General features: G+C 34.0%; 1 protein-coding gene across 2 annotated transcripts in view; it reads right to left on the bottom strand.

Moving 5' to 3' along the window:
* The window catches only part of LOC128994991 (inner nuclear membrane protein Man1), a 29,988-nt gene that overhangs the window by 5,198 nt on the left and 4,125 nt on the right, over window positions 1-20,665 (bottom strand). The window contains exons 2-10 of one of the 2 annotated variants that reach the window (XM_054419854.1): window positions 18,096-18,186; window positions 13,597-13,757; window positions 13,258-13,298; window positions 12,420-12,587; window positions 11,279-11,471; window positions 3,873-4,070; window positions 2,617-2,749; window positions 961-1,074; window positions 237-418 (exon numbers count right to left, since the gene is read on the bottom strand). In XM_054419854.1, the coding sequence (XP_054275829.1) occupies window positions 237-418; window positions 961-1,074; window positions 2,617-2,749; window positions 3,873-4,070; window positions 11,279-11,471; window positions 12,420-12,587; window positions 13,258-13,298; window positions 13,597-13,757; window positions 18,096-18,186 (1,281 nt within the window). Of the gene's footprint in view, window positions 1-236; window positions 419-960; window positions 1,075-2,049; window positions 2,181-2,616; window positions 2,750-3,872; window positions 4,071-11,278; window positions 11,472-12,419; window positions 12,588-13,257; window positions 13,299-13,596; window positions 13,758-18,095; window positions 18,187-20,665 lie in introns of those variants that run through there. The other variant, XM_054419855.1, reaches the window with a different exon arrangement.

Genomic DNA, 20,665 nt, shown 5'->3' with positions numbered 1-20,665 from the left:
CGCGGACCTATCGCTCGCAATAACGGCGTTATCGGCACTCGCGAAGCGGAAAAATCGCCGACGATCGGACCAAATCCCGTCCCGAAAAATTCCCGAGTCAAATGTAATCCCGTCCCGATAATCGGGAATATTTTTTTCCCGAAAAATTCCCGAAATTTCGGGACCCGTCCATCTCTATAAAATTGTTCTGCATTTTATGACGTGCTATCTTTATCTCTAGCTATAGGCCTACTCACTATCAAACCAGGATCCGTGGAGGGCTCTGTAGGCGCGGCCAGCCTCCTGAGGAGAGGCACACTTGACATACACACATCCTTCGTTGGAATTCTTGTCTACAGCGATGTGCAGCACATTCACTCCCTCACACTTCTCTAATATGGCGTCTTGTACACGGGTCATCCAGTCTTCTCCTACCTCTCTGTAAAACATTATTTATTAGCTATACAACAAAGATGATGTCGCATTTAATATTTTATAGTACAACCTGGAGAGGCTATTTTTATTATGGCAAGCTAAACTGTAAATTTAAAACACAGATTTTAAGAAATCTGGCAGTTTTTGATAAATAAGTTATAAAGGATCAGGTTTCATGCAATGAAATGGTATCTACATTAACCAAAACCATGTTAAGGATTATTGCAGTCCTTTGTTAGGGTCAGCTAAATCTACATATTATGTACATTTGAGAAATGTGAACATTGAAATTTATTGTGATCATAGAGAGCAAAAAATATTTCCGATAAACCTATCATAATAATTTTTTTATAAGTAAAGGGGGTATATCCCTATGTCGGTATTGAATCAAGAATATGTCTATAGTATTCCTGGATACGTAGATTATCTTGAGCAAAATTTCAGGTGATTTGGTCCGAGTGGTTTTAGCTTTCAGATAGAAGGACAAAAATCTGAACATTCACAAAACCATCAACACATAAAAGTACTATTTATAATATTACTCACACATCAGTGTCAAACATATGACGGATCTTGAGACACGGAGTCGGGCTGATAGGTAGAGAGTTTACACTTCCTTCCATTGTCTCAAACGCTTGTCCTTGCCAGACCTTGCGTTTACTGAAAATTCAACAGTCATCAGGAAGAGAAAGATACTACACAATTGAATTAAATCTGTTTTTCATTCCGACTAAAGACAAAAATGCTTCCAGAAATATTAAACTGTTGAAATTAAAAGTAGGTATATTAGCTTTGACTATTATTAGGTTTCAGCATACAAAGTCAATGGCAATAATTGTTTTCATAAAAAAAAACTTGAAATCATTATACTTTGAGGATAGATCAATTGATGGGCCTCTAAGTTGAGTCCAAGTATGTGAACCGTATCTTATTGTGCATTACTTTGAGGCTTCAAAAAAAAAAGAAGGTTGCGATAAATAAATAAAATAAGGTTATAAGGTTGCGATGGAATGGAAATCATATCTCTGCTGGAAGTGCAGTTGTATATTAAAGTGGATAATACCGTGGAACCTCGATAAAAAGAGCAACAATAACAAGTCAACCCCTGATGAGTGATTTTTTCAAATTCCATTGAATTTATTTGGGCCCAAACCCAAATTTGATTGCAAATCTCAATATCGATAAGAATTCAAACTTGATAGCAAGTCTTGTTCAATAATCCCAGCGAGTTTTGTTACAGAAGTTCTACAGTAAATAAGTAAGATTTGGGATTTTTTTAAGTATTTAGATTTTTCTTTACTTTGTCTCAATTGTACTAAGACAGTATTTAGACTTTGTCAATGATATGCCGATCACCACTGTCACAGAGACCGTAACATGTGCTTACGGTTGTTCCTGCGGTTGGGGGAGACAATTACCAGTGTCACCAAGACTGCAGGACATGCTCAAGTATGTTGCCCCGCTCGCGGGAGACAATTACCTATTTCAAGGAGATTGCAAGTTATGCTCCTCCCAATATTCGACCATGGCTTGGTCCTGTTGTTCGGATATGAGGAGTTCTACTATATATTTCTTATATTTACTAAATAAGTAAACCGATATGATTTTGTAATTAATATTATTTTTAGTCATTACAAATCAATGAAATACAACAAAAATTAACATAAATGAAATAAAAATAAATATTTGTTCTTTCTCTGACACCAAATAATCTCTTCCAGGGACTTTTTTCTTCTTATTTGGGTTAATCCAAATGATCCAACATCCTAAAAACAAAATTTTACTGAATTTAACAGTGGTAATCAGTTGGGAAAAATAAAACCAACTACAACAATATTTCCTAGTCAAAAGCAAGTTGTAACTCAACTATTTTTTTTTTACATGTTAGAGAGTGACATCCTCTTTTGGTCTGATTAGATTGGCACTATTAGCATTGACGTGTATAGTCAATGCTATTAGTAACTAACTCTAGTTATTTTGAATAAATTTAACCAAAATAATTATGACAGTGTCTTTTCCCTGGTAAAAAAGTCAAGATTCTTCAAAAAGGTTGAGCTCTTAATTTTTTACTACTAGGGAATAGATGGAGGCATGAATAGTTTTAACATGAATTAAGGTATAAGAGATATTTGAACTTGAACTTGATGAATAGTCAAACTAGCCAAATGTTGGAGTTAACCCAAGTATAAGATGATTCCATACCCGTTGGGTTTGGGGCCAGGGAGCCACCGCCACACACGAAACTCTTCTCCCGCCACCTGCTGTACCTCCGTCCGTACTCGGGAGTCATTCTCCTCCAGATAAGAGACAGCAGCGTCCCACACAGCGGCCATCTCTGTGCAGACAAACAACGGTCAAACAAGAAGAAAATTTAGTATATTGGCACACAAACTTTAAAACTGTTTTAACCTAACAGGTAAAACTGTTTATAGACCATTGTTCGTCTAACAGTATTATAACAAAAGAATAAGGAGCACACTGTCAAATTTAACACAAAATAGGAAAAGAAATTAAATGGTCAACATCAACTACTCCAAAGCACACCAATCATGAAGTATATCAAACCACTCTTTTTTTACAATAGGTTAAATGATAAAGTTTCTGGTTCTTGAAGTTAACAAATGAAAGAGTTTATGTATGATTTGCTACAATCAACTTACAGCTTACAGCTATCTATATTATTAAAAGACTTTGTTGGATTTTTGTGTGCAGCAAATCGACTCCTAAATATTTATATTAATAGTCTTATTGTTTTAGTGTTTTATTGTGTTGTTCAAAACCCCAATTTTGTAAGTTTTTTCTCCAGTTTCCCAAGTGTTTCCTAATGTTTATCACATACGTCAACTATGAAATAACGAACAGCTGTTAGTTTGGATCAAGGTTATTTTTCCGATCACGTTTTGAAAGATAATCCAAACCAAGTGAGATTAAAAAAGTCTTTCCTTGAATTACGGATTTAATTAATCTCAAGTGCAATAATGTGTAACCGTAAATGAAATTAAATAACTAGGCATCAAACAGGCCAGGAACCGGAGATTCTTTGTGTATCAAATTGTTCTTGAGTTTTGATAACCGGGAAAGGGACCTTGATCAGTGTTGTTTAGGGCTGGGAAACTTACATTTTTTAAATCATTGTCGCCAAGCTCACAAAAATTAGGTTTCCACTCATTGAAGGCGCTTACTAATTTGATATGTACTTTGCTATGGTTAAACCGTAGAAAATTCCTTACTTAATTAAATTCTGTATTTTAGTGTGTATGTCTGTTGGTGACACATTAATGTCTTTATTTCTCAGTGTTTCACGAAAAAGACAAGAGCACCTTTGTTAATGAAAATGTGAACCAGAAGAAAGTGTTCATTGGTGAGGTTGAGGTAGTATTTTAACCAGTGACTTCAACTGACTACACTATCCCCGTGCGTAGAACGGGCACACAGCTAGTCTAAGCTATAAAACTCACTGTCTCGCTGATGTGGAGCGATCAACTGGTCCCTGACATGGCTGATGGCAAGGTAGTTGTCTCCTGCACTGCTCTGTTGATGTGTGCTGAGTATCTCAATTATGTTCTCCACCATCTTGAACACCTGTTGGCGATTGCGCTCTTGCCGATCCATCCACCAGTAGCCTGCCTTGACCATACCCAATAGAACACCCAACACTGCAACATGCAGAAAGTAATTTGACTTGTAGTCCGGTTACTTACTAAAACCATTCTAAGTTGCCAGTAAAAATTGTCAACACAACTATAACACAGATAAAAATACTTGATTGATGAACATAACAATTTTAAAATGCTTATGATTGATACTGTAAATAATAGTATTTTCCAGTGTATAAAGGTTCCAGAACAATTTGTAAAATATAATTTGGATGACATGAGCAAATGGACTTTTTTCTCACATTTGAAATCAAGTCAACACCCAGTTCTTGAAGTGTAGAAACCTTGAACTTTTAGGTGTCTATCAAATTATGTTTAGATCAGATTTTCTGAGGTTTTCGTTAATTGGACTATGTTTGGACTATACTTATCCAAGTATTATGACTTGGCTAATTATGTAGCATTTACTCAGGTTAATACAGATTTGGGTATACTGTAATGATTGTCATTTCTCACAACTATATCAGAGACCCATCCTGACGCTGAGCCTTTCTGTACCTAAAGATAACACAAAATCAAGTTGTCAGGTCATTTTTTACCCAGCTGAGTTTTTTAATGTCTTGTTTATTTCATTGTAATTTTTTCCAATTATGGTATAAAGTTTTATCAATTTACATATTCAACTGATGTCACTTTTTGGTGCTTAAATTAAATAATGTATCATTTTTCTTACAGTTACCAGACAAAATGGGCTTCCTTGCACTGTTTATAGCACACAAAATAGCTAATTGATCCATTTCCTTACTTTTGCCGCACACATTTTTTTCCGCACTCCAGTATTACAGCCAAAGAACAGTGTGCTTTTATTAGGCACGTAATACGTGTACCCTTGAAAATAAGTTGGCAACAGTTAAATAAGTTGGCAAGATTTAGATATTACGACTACGATCAGCTAGTGCAATGTTTCCCATTTAGTTCAACGCTTTGATTTAACTTAACCTAAAAACGTGTTGTTATATAGTCCTTGAAAGACTGAATATGCTTTATACTGTAGGAAAAATCAAATTGAATGTGTACTGTAACGTGAGTGCAAAGTGCTACTTAGCACACTAGTTACACAAATAACTATTGCAGCTTTATTCCATCTTGGAAAATTCAGGTGGAAAAAGTGTTTTCCATAAAGCAAACTCCAACAACTAAAATTCAATGTAATGGAATCTGATGAGCTTCCGATAGTTCTTCAACGAGACAAAATGACCATTCTTTTACTTAACACAAAATTTAACCCCTATTACTCCATCATCTTCTCAGCAATAATTTGTTTATATTTAGGTGTGAACCCCATTTCTTTATTAATGATTGCTAATAAGTGACCAAGGCATCCAAGGAGTTAGTGACAGATTTTAAAAAAAATTTGTAAAATAACGTTTATTGTTTGCACCTTTCTTTTCTTCCGACCAGTTTATTCATCTTTTTTATATAGCTACCGAGATGGTATAAATTAGAAGAAACATCCAAACGAACAGGAACCAGGTGGCTAATCAAGAACAAAGTGGTCTTATAAGTTTTGGAACCAGACTATGTATCATCACTGTCACATAGAAATGATGTTGTTCTCATCTGTAGAAAAACCCACATAAGCTAACATTTACAGCTTTCGGTGACTGGAATATCACACTTGTGATTTCACAGTTATGAGTTGCCATTTCCCACCGATTTGCTTATACACTCCTGCTCTTCTCGCTTTGTGTCAGCCTGGATCGAAGGGGTTGTCTATGTTGTGTATTTGAGAATTTAATTATCTCAATTTAACTACAGGCTCAGATTAAAAATCGTACGGTGGCGTCGTCCTGTAATCCAGCTACTAGGAGGTCACGAATTGTGGATATTTATAGGCATGCACTGTGGATGCGATACTCCCTGGTGTGGATTAACGTCCACACTAGTGAGTACTACGACTATCCGCAGTGCTATCCTGATAATTAGACCAATTTGTTAATACAGTACCAAGGCAAAAATGTGGTTCGGATTCCACTATAAACTGTAGGTCCCTTAGTTGCCATTAGCAGTATGGGCTATTAATTAACAGCTGTGTCTAAGGAATATGTCGGCCTTAGTCACTAACAAGACTACAAGATCGCGCCACTCATCCTACACTCATATCCATTCATACTTGGCTTAAAATACCTACCTTTATATGGTCGCCATTTCAAAGATAAAGTATTAAAAGTATTACTACAACTGAGCATTACACTTCTACACCAATGCGTTGTCTCTGGATTTTTAATATTTCTATAGTTAGCCAATTAATACGATTCAAGGAATTGTTTTAATAGTGACTAGCATACATTTAACCCAAATGGGAAGGTAATAGTATATTTCGTACCTAGGGTCTAAAATGAGGTTTTGCCGGCCTGGGATAATTTATTAAGTTCGAGACAAAGTCGAGAACTTAAAACAATAGGGAGCTGCAAAACCCTTTTGGCCTGAGGTATGAATGCAATTTTTCACCACACTGTACAAAATTAGAATATATATACAATAAATGCACACTAACAGTCAACACAACTACAACTTGTGTGAAGAAATATTTAAAGGAATCAGCAAAAATAATATTTTGCAATTGAATTAATGTTTGTAAAACGGCTAAAAACATCATAGTATGGTGTAAAATAAATATAAGCAACAGGGAGATTTCACCCAAATTGAGAAGTGATTCAAAGCAAGTAAAGATAAATGTAATAAGAATTAGGCCTACTGGTGTATTAGTTGATTTGTAGTTAGATACAATGATATGTGTGGCCAAACATTAGACTGGTCCAATGATTACAGTATTCTTTTTCAAAATGTTTGGCAGTATGTCTACTAGTTCTATTTATTCATTTTTTATGTTCAGGATTTCTACTGGGACAGTAGTTGAAGATGGCCAAATAATCTAAAACCATTGCACTGGCACAGGTGTTATTTGATTAGTTCTGGTTTTAACCTCCTAGATTGTGTGTTTTAATCTCACTTAACATTTTTCAGAAAGAATCAATCATTTGAGGCTTTGAGGTTAATGTTGCTTTCAAATTTATAAAAATACTAGCTGAACCCGGCAGACGTTGTCTTGCCTTTGACTATTTATAATCCTGCGGGCTTTGCCCCGTTTAACTTCTTAATTTTCAAGATGATCTCGTTCGCATGGCTCAATCACGTCCCTGTCACTCTCTGAATTTAATAATACATTGATTTTATTAATGTTATTAATTGGCTTTATAAAATATGCAGATTAGTGTAAACACTAAACATCTAACCTTTATTATCAGTATAAATAAGTCACAGCCATAAAATATAATAGAAAACAAATTATTTTGGTTTATACAGTTAGGCCTTCTGATTATTTTGTTTACATATATTTGAGGTAAAAGGAGTACAAAGGTGTATAACAAATATTTGTTATAATGATTTTTTGAATTTGGCAAAGCAATATATGTGCCACCAACATATTTGTGTTTGAAATCTAAACTAGGTATGTTGCAAGAATTAAACGACTGTGTTGATAGGAGTGACCACCTTCTTTTCAAATATTTCTGAAATAGTTATAAAAGTATCTGAATTTTTCACTAACCAATTTATCTTGTTGTTCTGACTTGCCACTTATTTCCTTAGTTGGGAACAGGAAAATAAATTTTGTTTGTGTTGTGGACACAATAACTATAAATCCCAGCGATGAGACAAGGCTTATAATGATGTTGGATTTAAACATTATGTGAGACAAATGAATGGCTTATGCAATGTTTCAATAGCAATGTATTATTCAAATACCTACTTTAATTTTTAATTCAGCCAGTGAAGAACATAACATAATCAATGATAACTTTCTGATGTATGTTTAATTTTTTTACTATGATAACTGATATCTAGATTAGCATGTTGAAAAACCTCTAAATGAGGAAATTGTAATTTCTCAGGAAGATTTTATGGATTTAAAAATAGTAATTAGATACTCAGTTTGTGCAACAGGTACAGCAGTTCCCAAACTGACCCGCCCTACATCTTTGATTTTATTTCATAATCCACACATTGCATAACACTAATTATTAATTACCATAATTTCATTATTATTGTAAGTCTAAGTATGTGAAAGGTCTACAAATTACAGACAACTAACCAGGGTGTCTACTACATTCTGGATAAAAATTCATGGACAATTCCCGTACATTTAAGGACACTTTGCCATAACCTTTGTCGGTGTCATTAGGCCTACCGAATAATTTTCCTGATTTGTCAAACTGTATTAATCTTGTTATTAACTGTAGTTGTACCAGAGAGAAAAGTAAATAATAATAGATAAGAGTTAAAAATTACAAAATAGAAATTTATTGAAAGTAAACAAACATAGGCCTACCTATACTTTAGGTAGGCCTAAAGCTTTTATAGTGTAACAGAGAAACGCAATCATTGTCTCCTGCGATATCGACAAATATCTCCATCCGTCACGTAAACTTCATAACATAGCTTATCCGATCCAGGCGGATTAATTTGGCATGATTCGCCCTGGCACAACGTTAGGTTCTCGACTACTTTTGAAAAAAAAATCTTTAATGCATATTGTTACTCAATTCTTAGTACAAAATCAAGGTATGGTAAGCGGCTATTAATAAGCAATAAGCACAGAGTAAGATTATTGTATTTTCATTTGTAAAGTTAATATCGACACATAGCAAACATTAGTTGTTCATCTTAGGCTCAATTACATTTTCTTAATATATTTTACAGCTCTTTCAAGAATCAAAATACCCAGGCCTAAGCCTAATTATTTAGGAGGGCCCATATAAACTGAGTAACAAACAATGAGGTTATAATAGCAGCAAAGTTACTATCATCATTCTAGTTCATAAGATTTTGATTGCATACAACTCAATAAATAAATATATGGGAAACAAAAAACATTGAAACCTGAATAGCCAACAATATAAGACAAAGATACAGAAAATGCAATGACATAATTTGAAACCAAGCAGGCCTACATAGTGATAAAACATTAATGCAAACAACAATGCTTGTGGTTTTGTCAATTGAAAGATAAAATGTCCATAAAAAAGGGGTTAACTTACAAAATAAGACTGTAGATTATTTACATGTTTAATATGAAACCATAAACAGTTTTATGGCACTAGGCACTGGCCGTGGCAAATTGAATCTTCAAGCCGAAAGTACAAGTAAGAAGTGAAATTTAACAGCCATTATAAAGCTATTATTTTCACGATAAAATAGGTTTGGGATCTAATAATAATTACCCTAGTAATAAAAAAATAAGTTGTAAAGGAATAAAAGTGATATAACTTTTATGAGCTAGCTGCTGAGTCAACAGTTCTTGGAAGTACTTGACTTGACACTTGATTGTCGTGATAAAATATTAATGGGTTTGAGATTGTTAATGGGATTTTTATTGCATAATTACTCTAGTAATAAATTATGAAAATGTAAACAAACATCTGATAAACCTTTTATGTGCTCCTAACCAACTAGCGATCAATAAAATTATGGCCCATTAAAAATTTAAGGACATTGTCTGGCATTTAAGGACAATTCCCGTACATTTCATGGCCAGTAAAAATTTAAGTACAATTCCCGGTTTTCCCGGTTGGTAGACACCCTGACTAACTGAAAGTTGTCAAGATGATGTAGCGTAATTGAAGACACAACATTTAGTCCAAAACAATATTATTTAATAAACTTTTTGAGGACTGAAATTTATTATTGGACTATATCTGGATTGAATATTGACATCTAATGTAGGCGCTTGATATTTTCCACATGTAGTCTATTAATGTAAGCATTTATTTATCAAATACACCGAGTTGAGGATGCACTCTCAATCAAATTCGTTGTCCTTGACACTATTTGATTTTTACAAAACTAGCTTACTGAATTGAAACAATTTTTTCACATTTTGAACTCTCCATGCACCTTTAATGTGTAGCTATCATCCAGATAATGTTTTATACTCATTGCAGTTTGAAGTAGAAAGATAACATGTCGTGATATGTGCTTGTTAATTTGTTTTTTAGCCTATATGAATACTCTTTCAATTTCAGCAAAGTAGGAGTTTGTGGCAGTTTTTTGACCTACTATTGTAAATATCCCTACTTCGAGTCAAGCTCAAAATTCAATAGATATTCAATATCTAGCATTTACTAAGGATAGCGAGAGATGGAGAAGCTTCATACTAGCCAACACTTTATTTGTGAACATAAAAATAAACTATAACTCATAAACTGCCATAAGTGTTTCAGGAAGTTATTTTTTTACAATTTAACTATGCCTACCTATAAATGATACCACAAATTCTCAAGTTTAAAGAATCAAAGTGATTAAATAAACTTTATCCATGCATATACAGTTAATAAAAACTGAGTAGTATCGTTAAAAAATATGTTTACGTACTTATTCCCTTAATACTCACTATTATTCGGGTGCTTACCCACCCGTTTGGGTAGTGGAAAATTACGAGTCCGGATAAAAAAAAAACCTTTAATCTTCGATCGCTTCTCATGACCCATCAAACAAGCTCGTGGGTTGTACATATAGTTACCACTATTGTATCCCATTGGAGACCCAGCTGATCTTAAGTATGCATCAAGGTTTTTATTATATTCCATCAACATTCATTCTTCATTTATCTTAGCAATGGAATTCACTCCCTGGTGTGTCAGTGTCTAATATATTGTAATCAAAGAAGAAATCTTTAAATGTAAAAATATGTATTTATTTTTAAGTACCTACCTCATTAGCGAGATAATAATATATGTAGGAGAATATTATTTATCAGATGAATGAATCATACTGTAAATGTTTTAGAAAGCCTATTTTATTAGTTTGTTAACAATAAAACAGGTAATTTAAGATTCAATAATTTAAGTAAAACACATAGGTTAGCAAATTGACATTAGGTCAACTGCTATATTTATAGAAAAAACGAACAACGGAAATCACCAAACCACACAAACTAAACACCCACCAGTGTACAAAAATGATGTGTAGTTCCCTTATTTAAAAACAATATTGTGTAGTTCCCTTATTTACACCACAAAAAATCCAAATTTCAAAACAAACGGCAGTGTAAATAAACAACTAACGCACACCAACAATTTTGTTTTATTCCCAAAAGTAAAAGTACAATGATATTAAAGCTACAGTGCAACAGATTAAAGCAAATTAAAAACATGCTGTGCAATATTACAACATTTAAAAATGGATAAAACAAAGTATATATTACTAACCGACAACTAAGCGTAATGCCGACCCGACAATTCCGTAGAACACACTGTACAGATAGCAGCCTAGAGGGAGACTGGGGGAGGGGAGGTTGTACTCTCGCACTAGGTTTGTCTCCTTCACCTCCACCCCCCACTGAGGGTTGGCTCCAATCAGCACTCGAATGTTGCCGAAATGTTTCTCAATATGCCATACACTCTAGAACATCAACAAATCACATTACTAATGCTGTACAGATAGCAGCCTAGAGGGAGACTGGGGGAGGGGAGGTTGTACTCTCGCACTAGGTTTGTCTCCTTCACCTCCACCCCCCACTGAGGGTTGGCTCCAATCAGCACTCGAATGTTGCCGAAATGTTTCTCAATATCCCATACACTCTAGAACATCAACAAATCACATTACTAATGCTGTACAGATAGCAGCCTAGAGGGAGACTGGGGAAGGGGAGTTTGTACTCCGCACTAGGTTTGTCTCCTTCACCTCCACCCCCCACTGAGGGTTGGCTCCAATCAGCACTCGAATGTTGCTGAAATGTTTCTCAATCATACAATCATAATCCCATACACTTTAGAACATTAACAAATTACTTCACTAATGCTGTACAGGTAGAAGCCCAGGGGTGACTGGGGGAAGGAGGGTGTACTCTCGCTCTACCTTCTGTCAGTGAAGGAGTTAACAGATACAACCCAAAATTTGTGTTCTTCCCCTAACTCTTGTGTTTTAATCATATGATTATCAATTTGCAGGAGATCAAAATTGTGCTAATCTCTTGCTTTTCTATTACTTAGACCATAATTTGTAATCAGGTTTTACTTTTGTTCGTTAAAATATTTAACACCCCTCCTTACCCTCTCCTTAAAGTATTTTTTGCCTACTTGAAACTTATAGGACTTCTTGCAATAAAACAAATCCTCAAAATCTCAAAGACTCTCCTAGGACGTCTTTTACGTTAGGCCTACAGCTTATAAAAAGAGGCCTGGGGTGCCAAATTTGATTATGAAATTTGAGTAATTTTAAGTAAAGGTGCAGTTTTTTAGGCTAGTATGTAACCTTTGGAGTTTGAGGGAGAAGTTGTGAATGATAAAATAAACAAATATACACAGTAATATTAGGTACCGGTAGCTAAATGAGATAGTTTTTACATACCTCTTGTAGTTTAACCACCAGGAGCTGTGTTATTTGCTCTTCAGATAATGCAGAAGAGATTAAATCACTCCCACAGGCAAACTGTACAGCCTTCTCATTCAACACTTCATAAACTTCTCTGAACATCTTCATTGTTTGCTGGATTTCATTGTTTAAAATGCATGTTGCCTGTAAGAAGAGAAAAGCATCATTCTAATGATGATAAAACTTGAATTCTTAATGATGTCATTGATAAATTTATTATATAAAAGAAATAATATGAGAACACTAAATGAAATGAGAAAAAGGCTAACCAAGAGAAATTTTCAAGCTCGTCAATTTGGGAAAATATTTCAAACAACATTTTTTTCCAAGTGACCAATGGTTATTGTTTCTTTCTACATGTAAATTTTAAAAACTGTCAAACGAGATGAATTCTTTTAACTAAAGAGCTGGAATTTTTAATTTATTGGAACGCCACATAACATGCCACGTATCATGGAACAGGAGAAAAACATGTTGAACACTATTATTAGGTAAGAGGTATAGAAAGGATTTCACATCTCAATGTTCAAGAATTTTGATAACTAAAAAATAAATAACCTTTGTCTACAGTTATCATGGAAAGTAGGATTTTTCTCACTCGTCATGAAGAAAATTTTAAGAATATGGTTTATGGGGGGTGTGACATGAAGTTTTCTCAAAAGTTCATGGGTACTTTTGGCTTTATATATAGATAGATAGATAGATGTGCAATTGTTTTCAATTTATATTGTATATTGTGTATTTAAACTCAATAAAATTTAGGTACTGATTTTAAACTCAAAATAACTATGTTGCACAAATAACTATTACTTACCCCAGGTTTTTCTCCGTGCTTACAAACCGGAAAATTTGTTTCTGAAAAACCATGAAAATGTTAGAATCTCATTTAGCCTACATGTAATGAAAAATATACAAAACCACTAATGGATTTGGATGCAACTAAAAACAAATTTTAAAGCATAAGGACATAAGTTTTATGACTTTTTGTGGGTTAAGAGTCCAATCTGACACACGAAACCCTGCAGTATACTGTAAGGTTTTGTGTTTCTGGTCTCATATTGCACACTTTCCTACTCAGATTAGCACAATATCCTCAAAAAATTATATTTTAGTGTTACACCTGATAGGTAAAATCTTTTCCACACAGACCAACCTGTAGTGGTTATTGGTGTTTCCTTAAAGCGGACATTAAGGTACATTACGCCAACAGCGCAGAAGAAAATAGCGACAATGAATAAGAGCACCATTGACACTGTTGTTGCATTCCGCCAGATCTTCCCCTCCAACGAAGATGTAGCTCCTTTTTTTGAATTCCTGAAAAGTAAAAAGATTGTTTTCCAAGTATTTCTGTCAAATTGATTTCACATGATGCAATTTTGTGAATACAAAATTTAATTATTAGAAGGATCACAAAAACATAGCCTACTCTTATTTTCAATAAAAAAAATTAAACTTGTAACTTTTCTAGTCTTAAAGGTGAAATTCATCAGTGAATACTTTAAGTGATAAAAACTATTCCATAACCATCTTCACTATAAGGGAGTTGGTGTTGTATGTGGCCCCAATATAGGCCTACACTGTTTTGCAAAGGCCTACAAAACAGAGGGCTAAGTGTACTGCACAAGCCAGTTGGTGGCATGGAATATATTTTGACTAGCCTTCACACACAGAACATTCGCCTATCTCCAGGTACCCTCTTCCCCATCTTACCAAAGTATTCCTTGCCATACAAGAATTCGTTAACGCAACTAACACATAAAATGATTATATTGCGGACTCCCTGTCTAAGTTATCAATATTTTCATGTTGGATTATATTTTATATTAAACTTATAAGTCCCAGAACTAAGCATACATAAAAAATAAACAGAAAATAATACAATTGCAACTAAAATTGTAGGTTGAGTTATAAATTAATTACTCAAAGTTAGAAGAATAAAATACCCCTGTCGCAGCTAAACTGCAAACTAAGCGAATTTAAATTTGCCAGATTGGATTTCCATGAGTACCTGGAAGTACCTTCAGGTTTGCTGCTATTTGGTAAAATATTAATAGCTTAGTATAAAATCAAAACAATTTCTTAGTTTTATCAAAATATATCCATGTACAAGCAAACTACAGCAGTTTACTAATATTCCCTAAGAATAACATGGGAATTTTAAATTTTCTGAATTATATCTGTAATTAATACCGTACAATAACACTTATGCTGTTAATTACTTGTTTAAAAAAACTCTTCAAAATTATAAAAGAGAAATTGGGAAAATTCACGTTTTCAGGGTCTAAACCCTATTTTTACCTTTAAAAGACCCATTCCAATGGTCTGATCATGCTGGTTCGCAAACTCATTCAAATTTACCCCGCCTTATAACTTCAAGCCAAATTTAATCAAAATCGGACTGAAATTACTCAAATTATCGTCTTCAAAGACATATAAATTTGATTACTAGCAGAGTACCCGCACTTCGTACGGGGTTGGCATCTATAAGTATAAAAGAGGATGTTTGTATATATATCTATTCGTTTGGCAGTGATAAACTCAGGCACCGCTGAACCGATTGCCACGAAACTTGGTACGTACGTGTAGAATTTCATGGAATAGGTTTAAACACCATCAATTTCGTGATCCGTCCAATCGGCTCCGCCCCAGTGGCTCTGGAGTTTCCCATGTTAACCTTATGAGAAATGGAATTAATGAATCTTAACAGCTGTTTCAATTAAACAAGTTGGTTCTGTTCTATGATGTTCAATAGCATTAAAGTTACAAGGATTACCAACAGGGTGCAGCACTATTATTTCTTTTACATTTATGACAACAGCTAATTTGCAACCAAAAGGTGAGTGAGCGTAGCGAACGAACTTCAACCTGGAGGCGAGTTAGCGTAGCGAACGAGCTAACCTGAAGGCAAGTGAGCGTAGCGAACAAGCTAACCTGAAGGCAAGTGAGCGCAGCGAACGAGCTCCAACCCAAAGGTGAGTGAGCGTAGCGAACGAACTTCAACCAGGACGTGATTGAGCCATGCGAACGAGATCATCTTGAAAATTAAAAAGTTAAACGGGGCAAAGCCCGCGGGTTACAGCTAGTATAAGTATAAAATGCTTATTGCAGTTATACTCGAGCTTTGCGTTTGCAATGGGGGAGGCCACAGTTTAGCCATAATGTTCTACCACTTCACCTAAACAATAGAGATAAAAAATTAATTCGCAAAATATCACAAATAACTCATGAAATTAAAAAGGAAAACATAAATGTAAACAATCCTACTTTGACAGTTCTCATTGCGTGTAACAGCTTTTTGTTGCTGCTTAGTTCAAAGTAGCTGTTTTCATAAATGCAAAAAAAAAAAAAAAAATAGTGCTTCACCCTGGTGGTAAATCTTATCTATAAATTAAAACGAAACAGTGTTTTTTTATTTCACGATTCTGAATCAACCACTCGACGGATTTTCATGATTTTTGTGTTGAAAGAAAGATAATTTTGAGAACTAGGGAATGTCGAAGCCATAAATTTAGTTTAGGGTCCCAGTTTTTTAGAAATTAAGTTTCAATTTTTAAAAAGTCTAGCAGCCGACGCTAAGATTCTAAACTAGCTTTTGGCATAAAATAATTTGTTTAACATAACAGCTGTAAACATTCAGCTTTTGTGTCACAAATTCAGCATTTGGATAAAAATGTAAAGACATACTTAGGGTTGACTTATTTATACTATGTGTAATGCAAATCATTGATACGTTCAATTCTTCTGTAAGAGGATGACAGATTAATTAAATTATACATAGTAAAATACTAGGATGTTCAAATTATTTTTTTTGTAATCTTCAATTTGTTTTAGAGCAATATAATTTGTTTTAACTAACAGCTGGTTAAATATAAACTATGGAACTATGAGGTTATTTTATTTACTCTTATTTTGTCATTGATTATAGGAAATAAGTAAGATTAGTAGAGTTTATTAGACCACAGTTTAAAATAGTTCAGACCAAAATTAATTAAACCACAGTACAAATCGAGGCTCTGTACACGAGTCTTAATAAAAAAGGATAAATGCAAATTATTTTACTAATCCACTTTTCGAGGAAAGAATAGAAAAATAACAATGTTTACATGTTTTAATTCTTCATGGTAGCTTTTTGTTTACAATTTATGTTTGTCTGCTTTAACTTTGTTTGGATTAGGCCCGGAAATATTGATGTCATAAAAAGAAGATCAAGAATATTCAGGAATCACGATTTTAAATTACCACCACAACCTCAGCCGAGTTTTATACAAAGATTGAACATAACGTCAACATTGACCTAGGATACTGCAATTAGACAAACCATCCTTTTATGAAATCGTGTTCAGTGTGGTTACGTTTGGGGGTGCTGATAGGCACCCCCAAACGTGAAAATATCACTTTTATTTCAACTATGAATATATTGTAGTTTAAATTAACTAATATGGGAAATTACGATGTACACTTATTCAATGAGGGTGGGTAATTATTAAGGATAGAACTGATAGTGGTATGGATAAAAACATTGACAATTACGTCATTAGCTTTACTAGCGTGTTTACTTTTTATATTCCTGCTACATGTGACCAGTTCTTTTAGTAATCGTGAGTTCTTTTTTTCAAATGAATGTTATTTGAACCAAACAGCTGTTTCAAAACAAACTGTTATTGTTTTTACTTTTCTTTGTTTACACTCATTTATTTAGCTATTAATGCAGTGAAATTGATATAAAGGATAGGTGTGACGATTTATGTGTACTGTGAATTTTATTGGATATTATCGTTTTATTTTAGGTCGTTTCTATTCAGACCTACTGGAAATTGTGTATAGTAGTTGTATTGTGGTGATAATAATTATGGAAGAGGCAGGTATGCTATGGAAGGTGGTATCGTTGACTAAGTCTATACACTCCTCAATTGACTGTTACTCTCTCTACTGTAGGCTACTTATAATCAGTGTGCGTCTGTGCGAATCGGCTGCAAATCTCACTTCAACGCTTTTAACATCGTAAAAATTGCAGAATTGCTGTTTTATTGTAAAATTATCGTATTTAAAATGCATATCGTATAGGCCTATGATGGAATAAAAACATATTTGGTTACACAACATTTGTTTACAAGATGGTTTTTCACATGAAAACTGCAAGAAACTTTGTCTTTGTATGTGTAAACTAGCTGATCTGAATTGTACACTGTTTTAACTGACTACTGAATTCCCGTACGTAGGACGGGCTAACACCTCGTAACTTTTTAATGCTTTTTCGTATCATAGAACCAACTGTTTTAGTTGAAACAGCTGACTAAATTCTTTAATTCCTTTTAAATGTGATTACTCTTAAGGTTAATATGGGGAACAACAGAGCCACTGGGGTGGAGCCCAAAAGGATTTTTGAGATAAGAATATTCCTATATGTTAATCGGGAATGTGAGGTATCATCATGAAAAATTTCAGCCCAATCTGTCCAGTAGTTAATGCGTGATTGAACTTCAAACAAACAAACAAACAAACAAATAAACAAACACACAAACTTTCAAATTTATAATATTAGTAAGATTTAATAATACCGACTGATACAACCAACGGTTAAAAAGACCGTGCCTGTATAGGCCTACTTCCACTGATCCACTATTTTAAGTAGCCTAGAAAACAATTTCCTACCATTGGCTCTGATGTGCAAATATGCGTGTTGAACTTGAGTCTTCGTCATCACTTTCCTTAACGTCCAGCAAGCGAGGGGGAAGTCCTGAGCCTGAAATGATGCAGAGTATTTATGTACAAAGATGCAAATTTTTCTAAGTTGCCATATTTTGGCTTAGCAACTCAAAATATACACCTGGGGCCACCGTTTCATAAAAATACTAGTCTAGTATTTACTAGTCTATGGACTAATCTATGGACTAGTAATACTAGTGTATTATACAATTCTACGTTTTATCTATTGCGGTTTTAAAAATACAGATTTGTTTCAAGACTTAATTTACACACTGTATATGGCCTATATATATGAATTTGAACGGATGGTGTTTTGGCCTCTAGGGACCTCAAAACAAAAAAGTAAATCGTTGCCGGGTCAAGGTCTTACCATGAGTAACTTACGGTAATAGCTTATTCCCTATATGGAAAACTCGTCAATATATCAAGTTGGAAATATCGATATATATATGTACCAACACAAATTATTTGAAAGGCAGAAAAAATCACTGTAATAAGCTAAGCCTGTTTATATTATTATAAGAATACACTTAAGTGCACAGTAGGGCCTAATTAATATTAGTTTATAAAGAAAACATTATTTTTGTCGTAAAAGAAAATAAGTTACCTATTCAAAGCTGTAGCTTAAGTATTATTTTTTACTTTATGATATAACAATAAATGGTAGCCTACAAATATTCATAGTATACATATTTCTAAACAAGTAGGCCTAGGCCTATACAGTGTGTAAATTAAGTATGGAAACAAATCTGTATTTTTAAAACCGAAATAGATAGAAATATTCTATTTGTGGCAATAATAGTTAACAAAGATTCCGCAATTTTTCACATGAAAAATATTTTTTTACCCCCCTAACAGGGTAGGTGGTAGGGGGTGACTTATTTTTTTCAAATAGCAACCCCTATGGAGTGACCCCTCATTTTGAAGGGTTTGTCAAAAGAAACACAATGACGCAAATCCGAGGTGAATATCTCACTCCTAGCTAACATGGCGGATATTCCAAAATGGGCTTTTTTTTACAAAAATTAAATTTTTCATTACCCACCATTTAGGCTAGGGGTGAAATATCTACCTCGGGTTTGCGTCATTCTTTTTCTTTTAACAAACCCTTCAAAATGAGGGGTCACTCAATAGGGGTTGTTGTTGAAAAAAATAAGTCACTCCCACCCCCTACCCTGTTAAAGGGGTTGAAAAAATATTGTTGATTAAAAAAATTGCGGAACCTATGTCAACAATCAATTCCACAAACAGAATATTTCTATCTATTTCGGTTTTAAAAATACAGATTTCTTTCCATTATTTGTGAAATTGGTGCTTTTCACGTACAATAAATCAAATTTTGGAATATCCGCCATTTGGGCTAGGAGTGAGATATTCACCTCGGATTTGCGTCATTGTGTTTCTTTTGACAAACTCTTCAAAATGAGGGGTCACTCAATAGGGGTTGCTATTTGAAAAAAATAAGTCACCCCCTACCACCTACCCTGTTAGGGGGGTAAAAAAATATTTTTCATGTGAAAAATTGCGGAATCTTTGTTAACTATTATTGCCACAAATAGAATATTTCTATCTATTTCGGTTTTAAAAATACAGATTTGTTTCCATACTTAATTTACACACTGTATATAGGCCTTTGTATATAGAAATAATAAATAGGCCTGGTACTTAAAGGTTCCATAAGCATTTTAGACAAAAGACGGCAAGTAGCCGGTCAAGGTCAATTGACAAGTCGCTTGGTCTCAAGCGTTTCGTTAACACTGAAAAGCAAGTGACATTTCATAATCACACATTTTACCACAAATAATAATCATTTAGCCTACCCATAATTTACGAGTATCCTACGGTAAATCTTTTTGTTTTATTGTTACAATATCGGTGCTAGGATTTATTGAACATGAGTAATGAATGACAAGGCAAACTCACAATCGTCTCGCGCATAAATTTTCATTCAAATTGTAATGACAATAAAATTGATCTTAAGAATCGTTCACAGGCCTAATATGAAAATGAAAGTTTAGAATCTCATCGTTCGAATGGTATCAAAATTATTTGGTTATAGAATCATTCTAAATGAGTTATAAGCTGTTTAAAAGAAAGTGACACTATATGACGATTTTTGTCATATGAGGTATTTTGGAAGCACAGGCATAAGTTATGACAAAAATCGTCATGTTGCTAGTCCTAGGATTAATGTTTTTGTTCTTGTTTTGGAAATTATATCTATGAGGGTGACCAAGAGTTCAATAGTAATTTATATATCATTAGAAACTAGATTTTTAACTGAAAATAATGGTGCAAAAATTTTTTTGCTGCCACAAAAACTGAATTTACTAAGATTTTTTGAAGTTGTTAACTGTAATGCCTCTTGTCGGCTGGTCTCTGTAGCCATTACTGTGAAGTGAATTGACTGACTAGTGACTAGACTAACACAAACATGAACGTTTGAAATTAAAAGGATTGTCTAGGGAAGAAGAAACCAAAGATGACAAAGAGTAAGTTTATACAAAGAGGTAACT

The sequence above is a fragment of the Macrosteles quadrilineatus genome, unplaced genomic scaffold (genome assembly GCF_028750875.1).
Source record: "Macrosteles quadrilineatus isolate MER2022 unplaced genomic scaffold, UCM_ALF_1.0 Scaffold_5__1_contigs__length_97177068, whole genome shotgun sequence".
NCBI classification, from domain to species: domain Eukaryota; kingdom Metazoa; phylum Arthropoda; class Insecta; order Hemiptera; family Cicadellidae; genus Macrosteles; species Macrosteles quadrilineatus.
The sequence above is the reverse complement of the archived record's forward strand: the minus strand, read 5'-3'. Positions and strand labels throughout refer to the sequence as shown.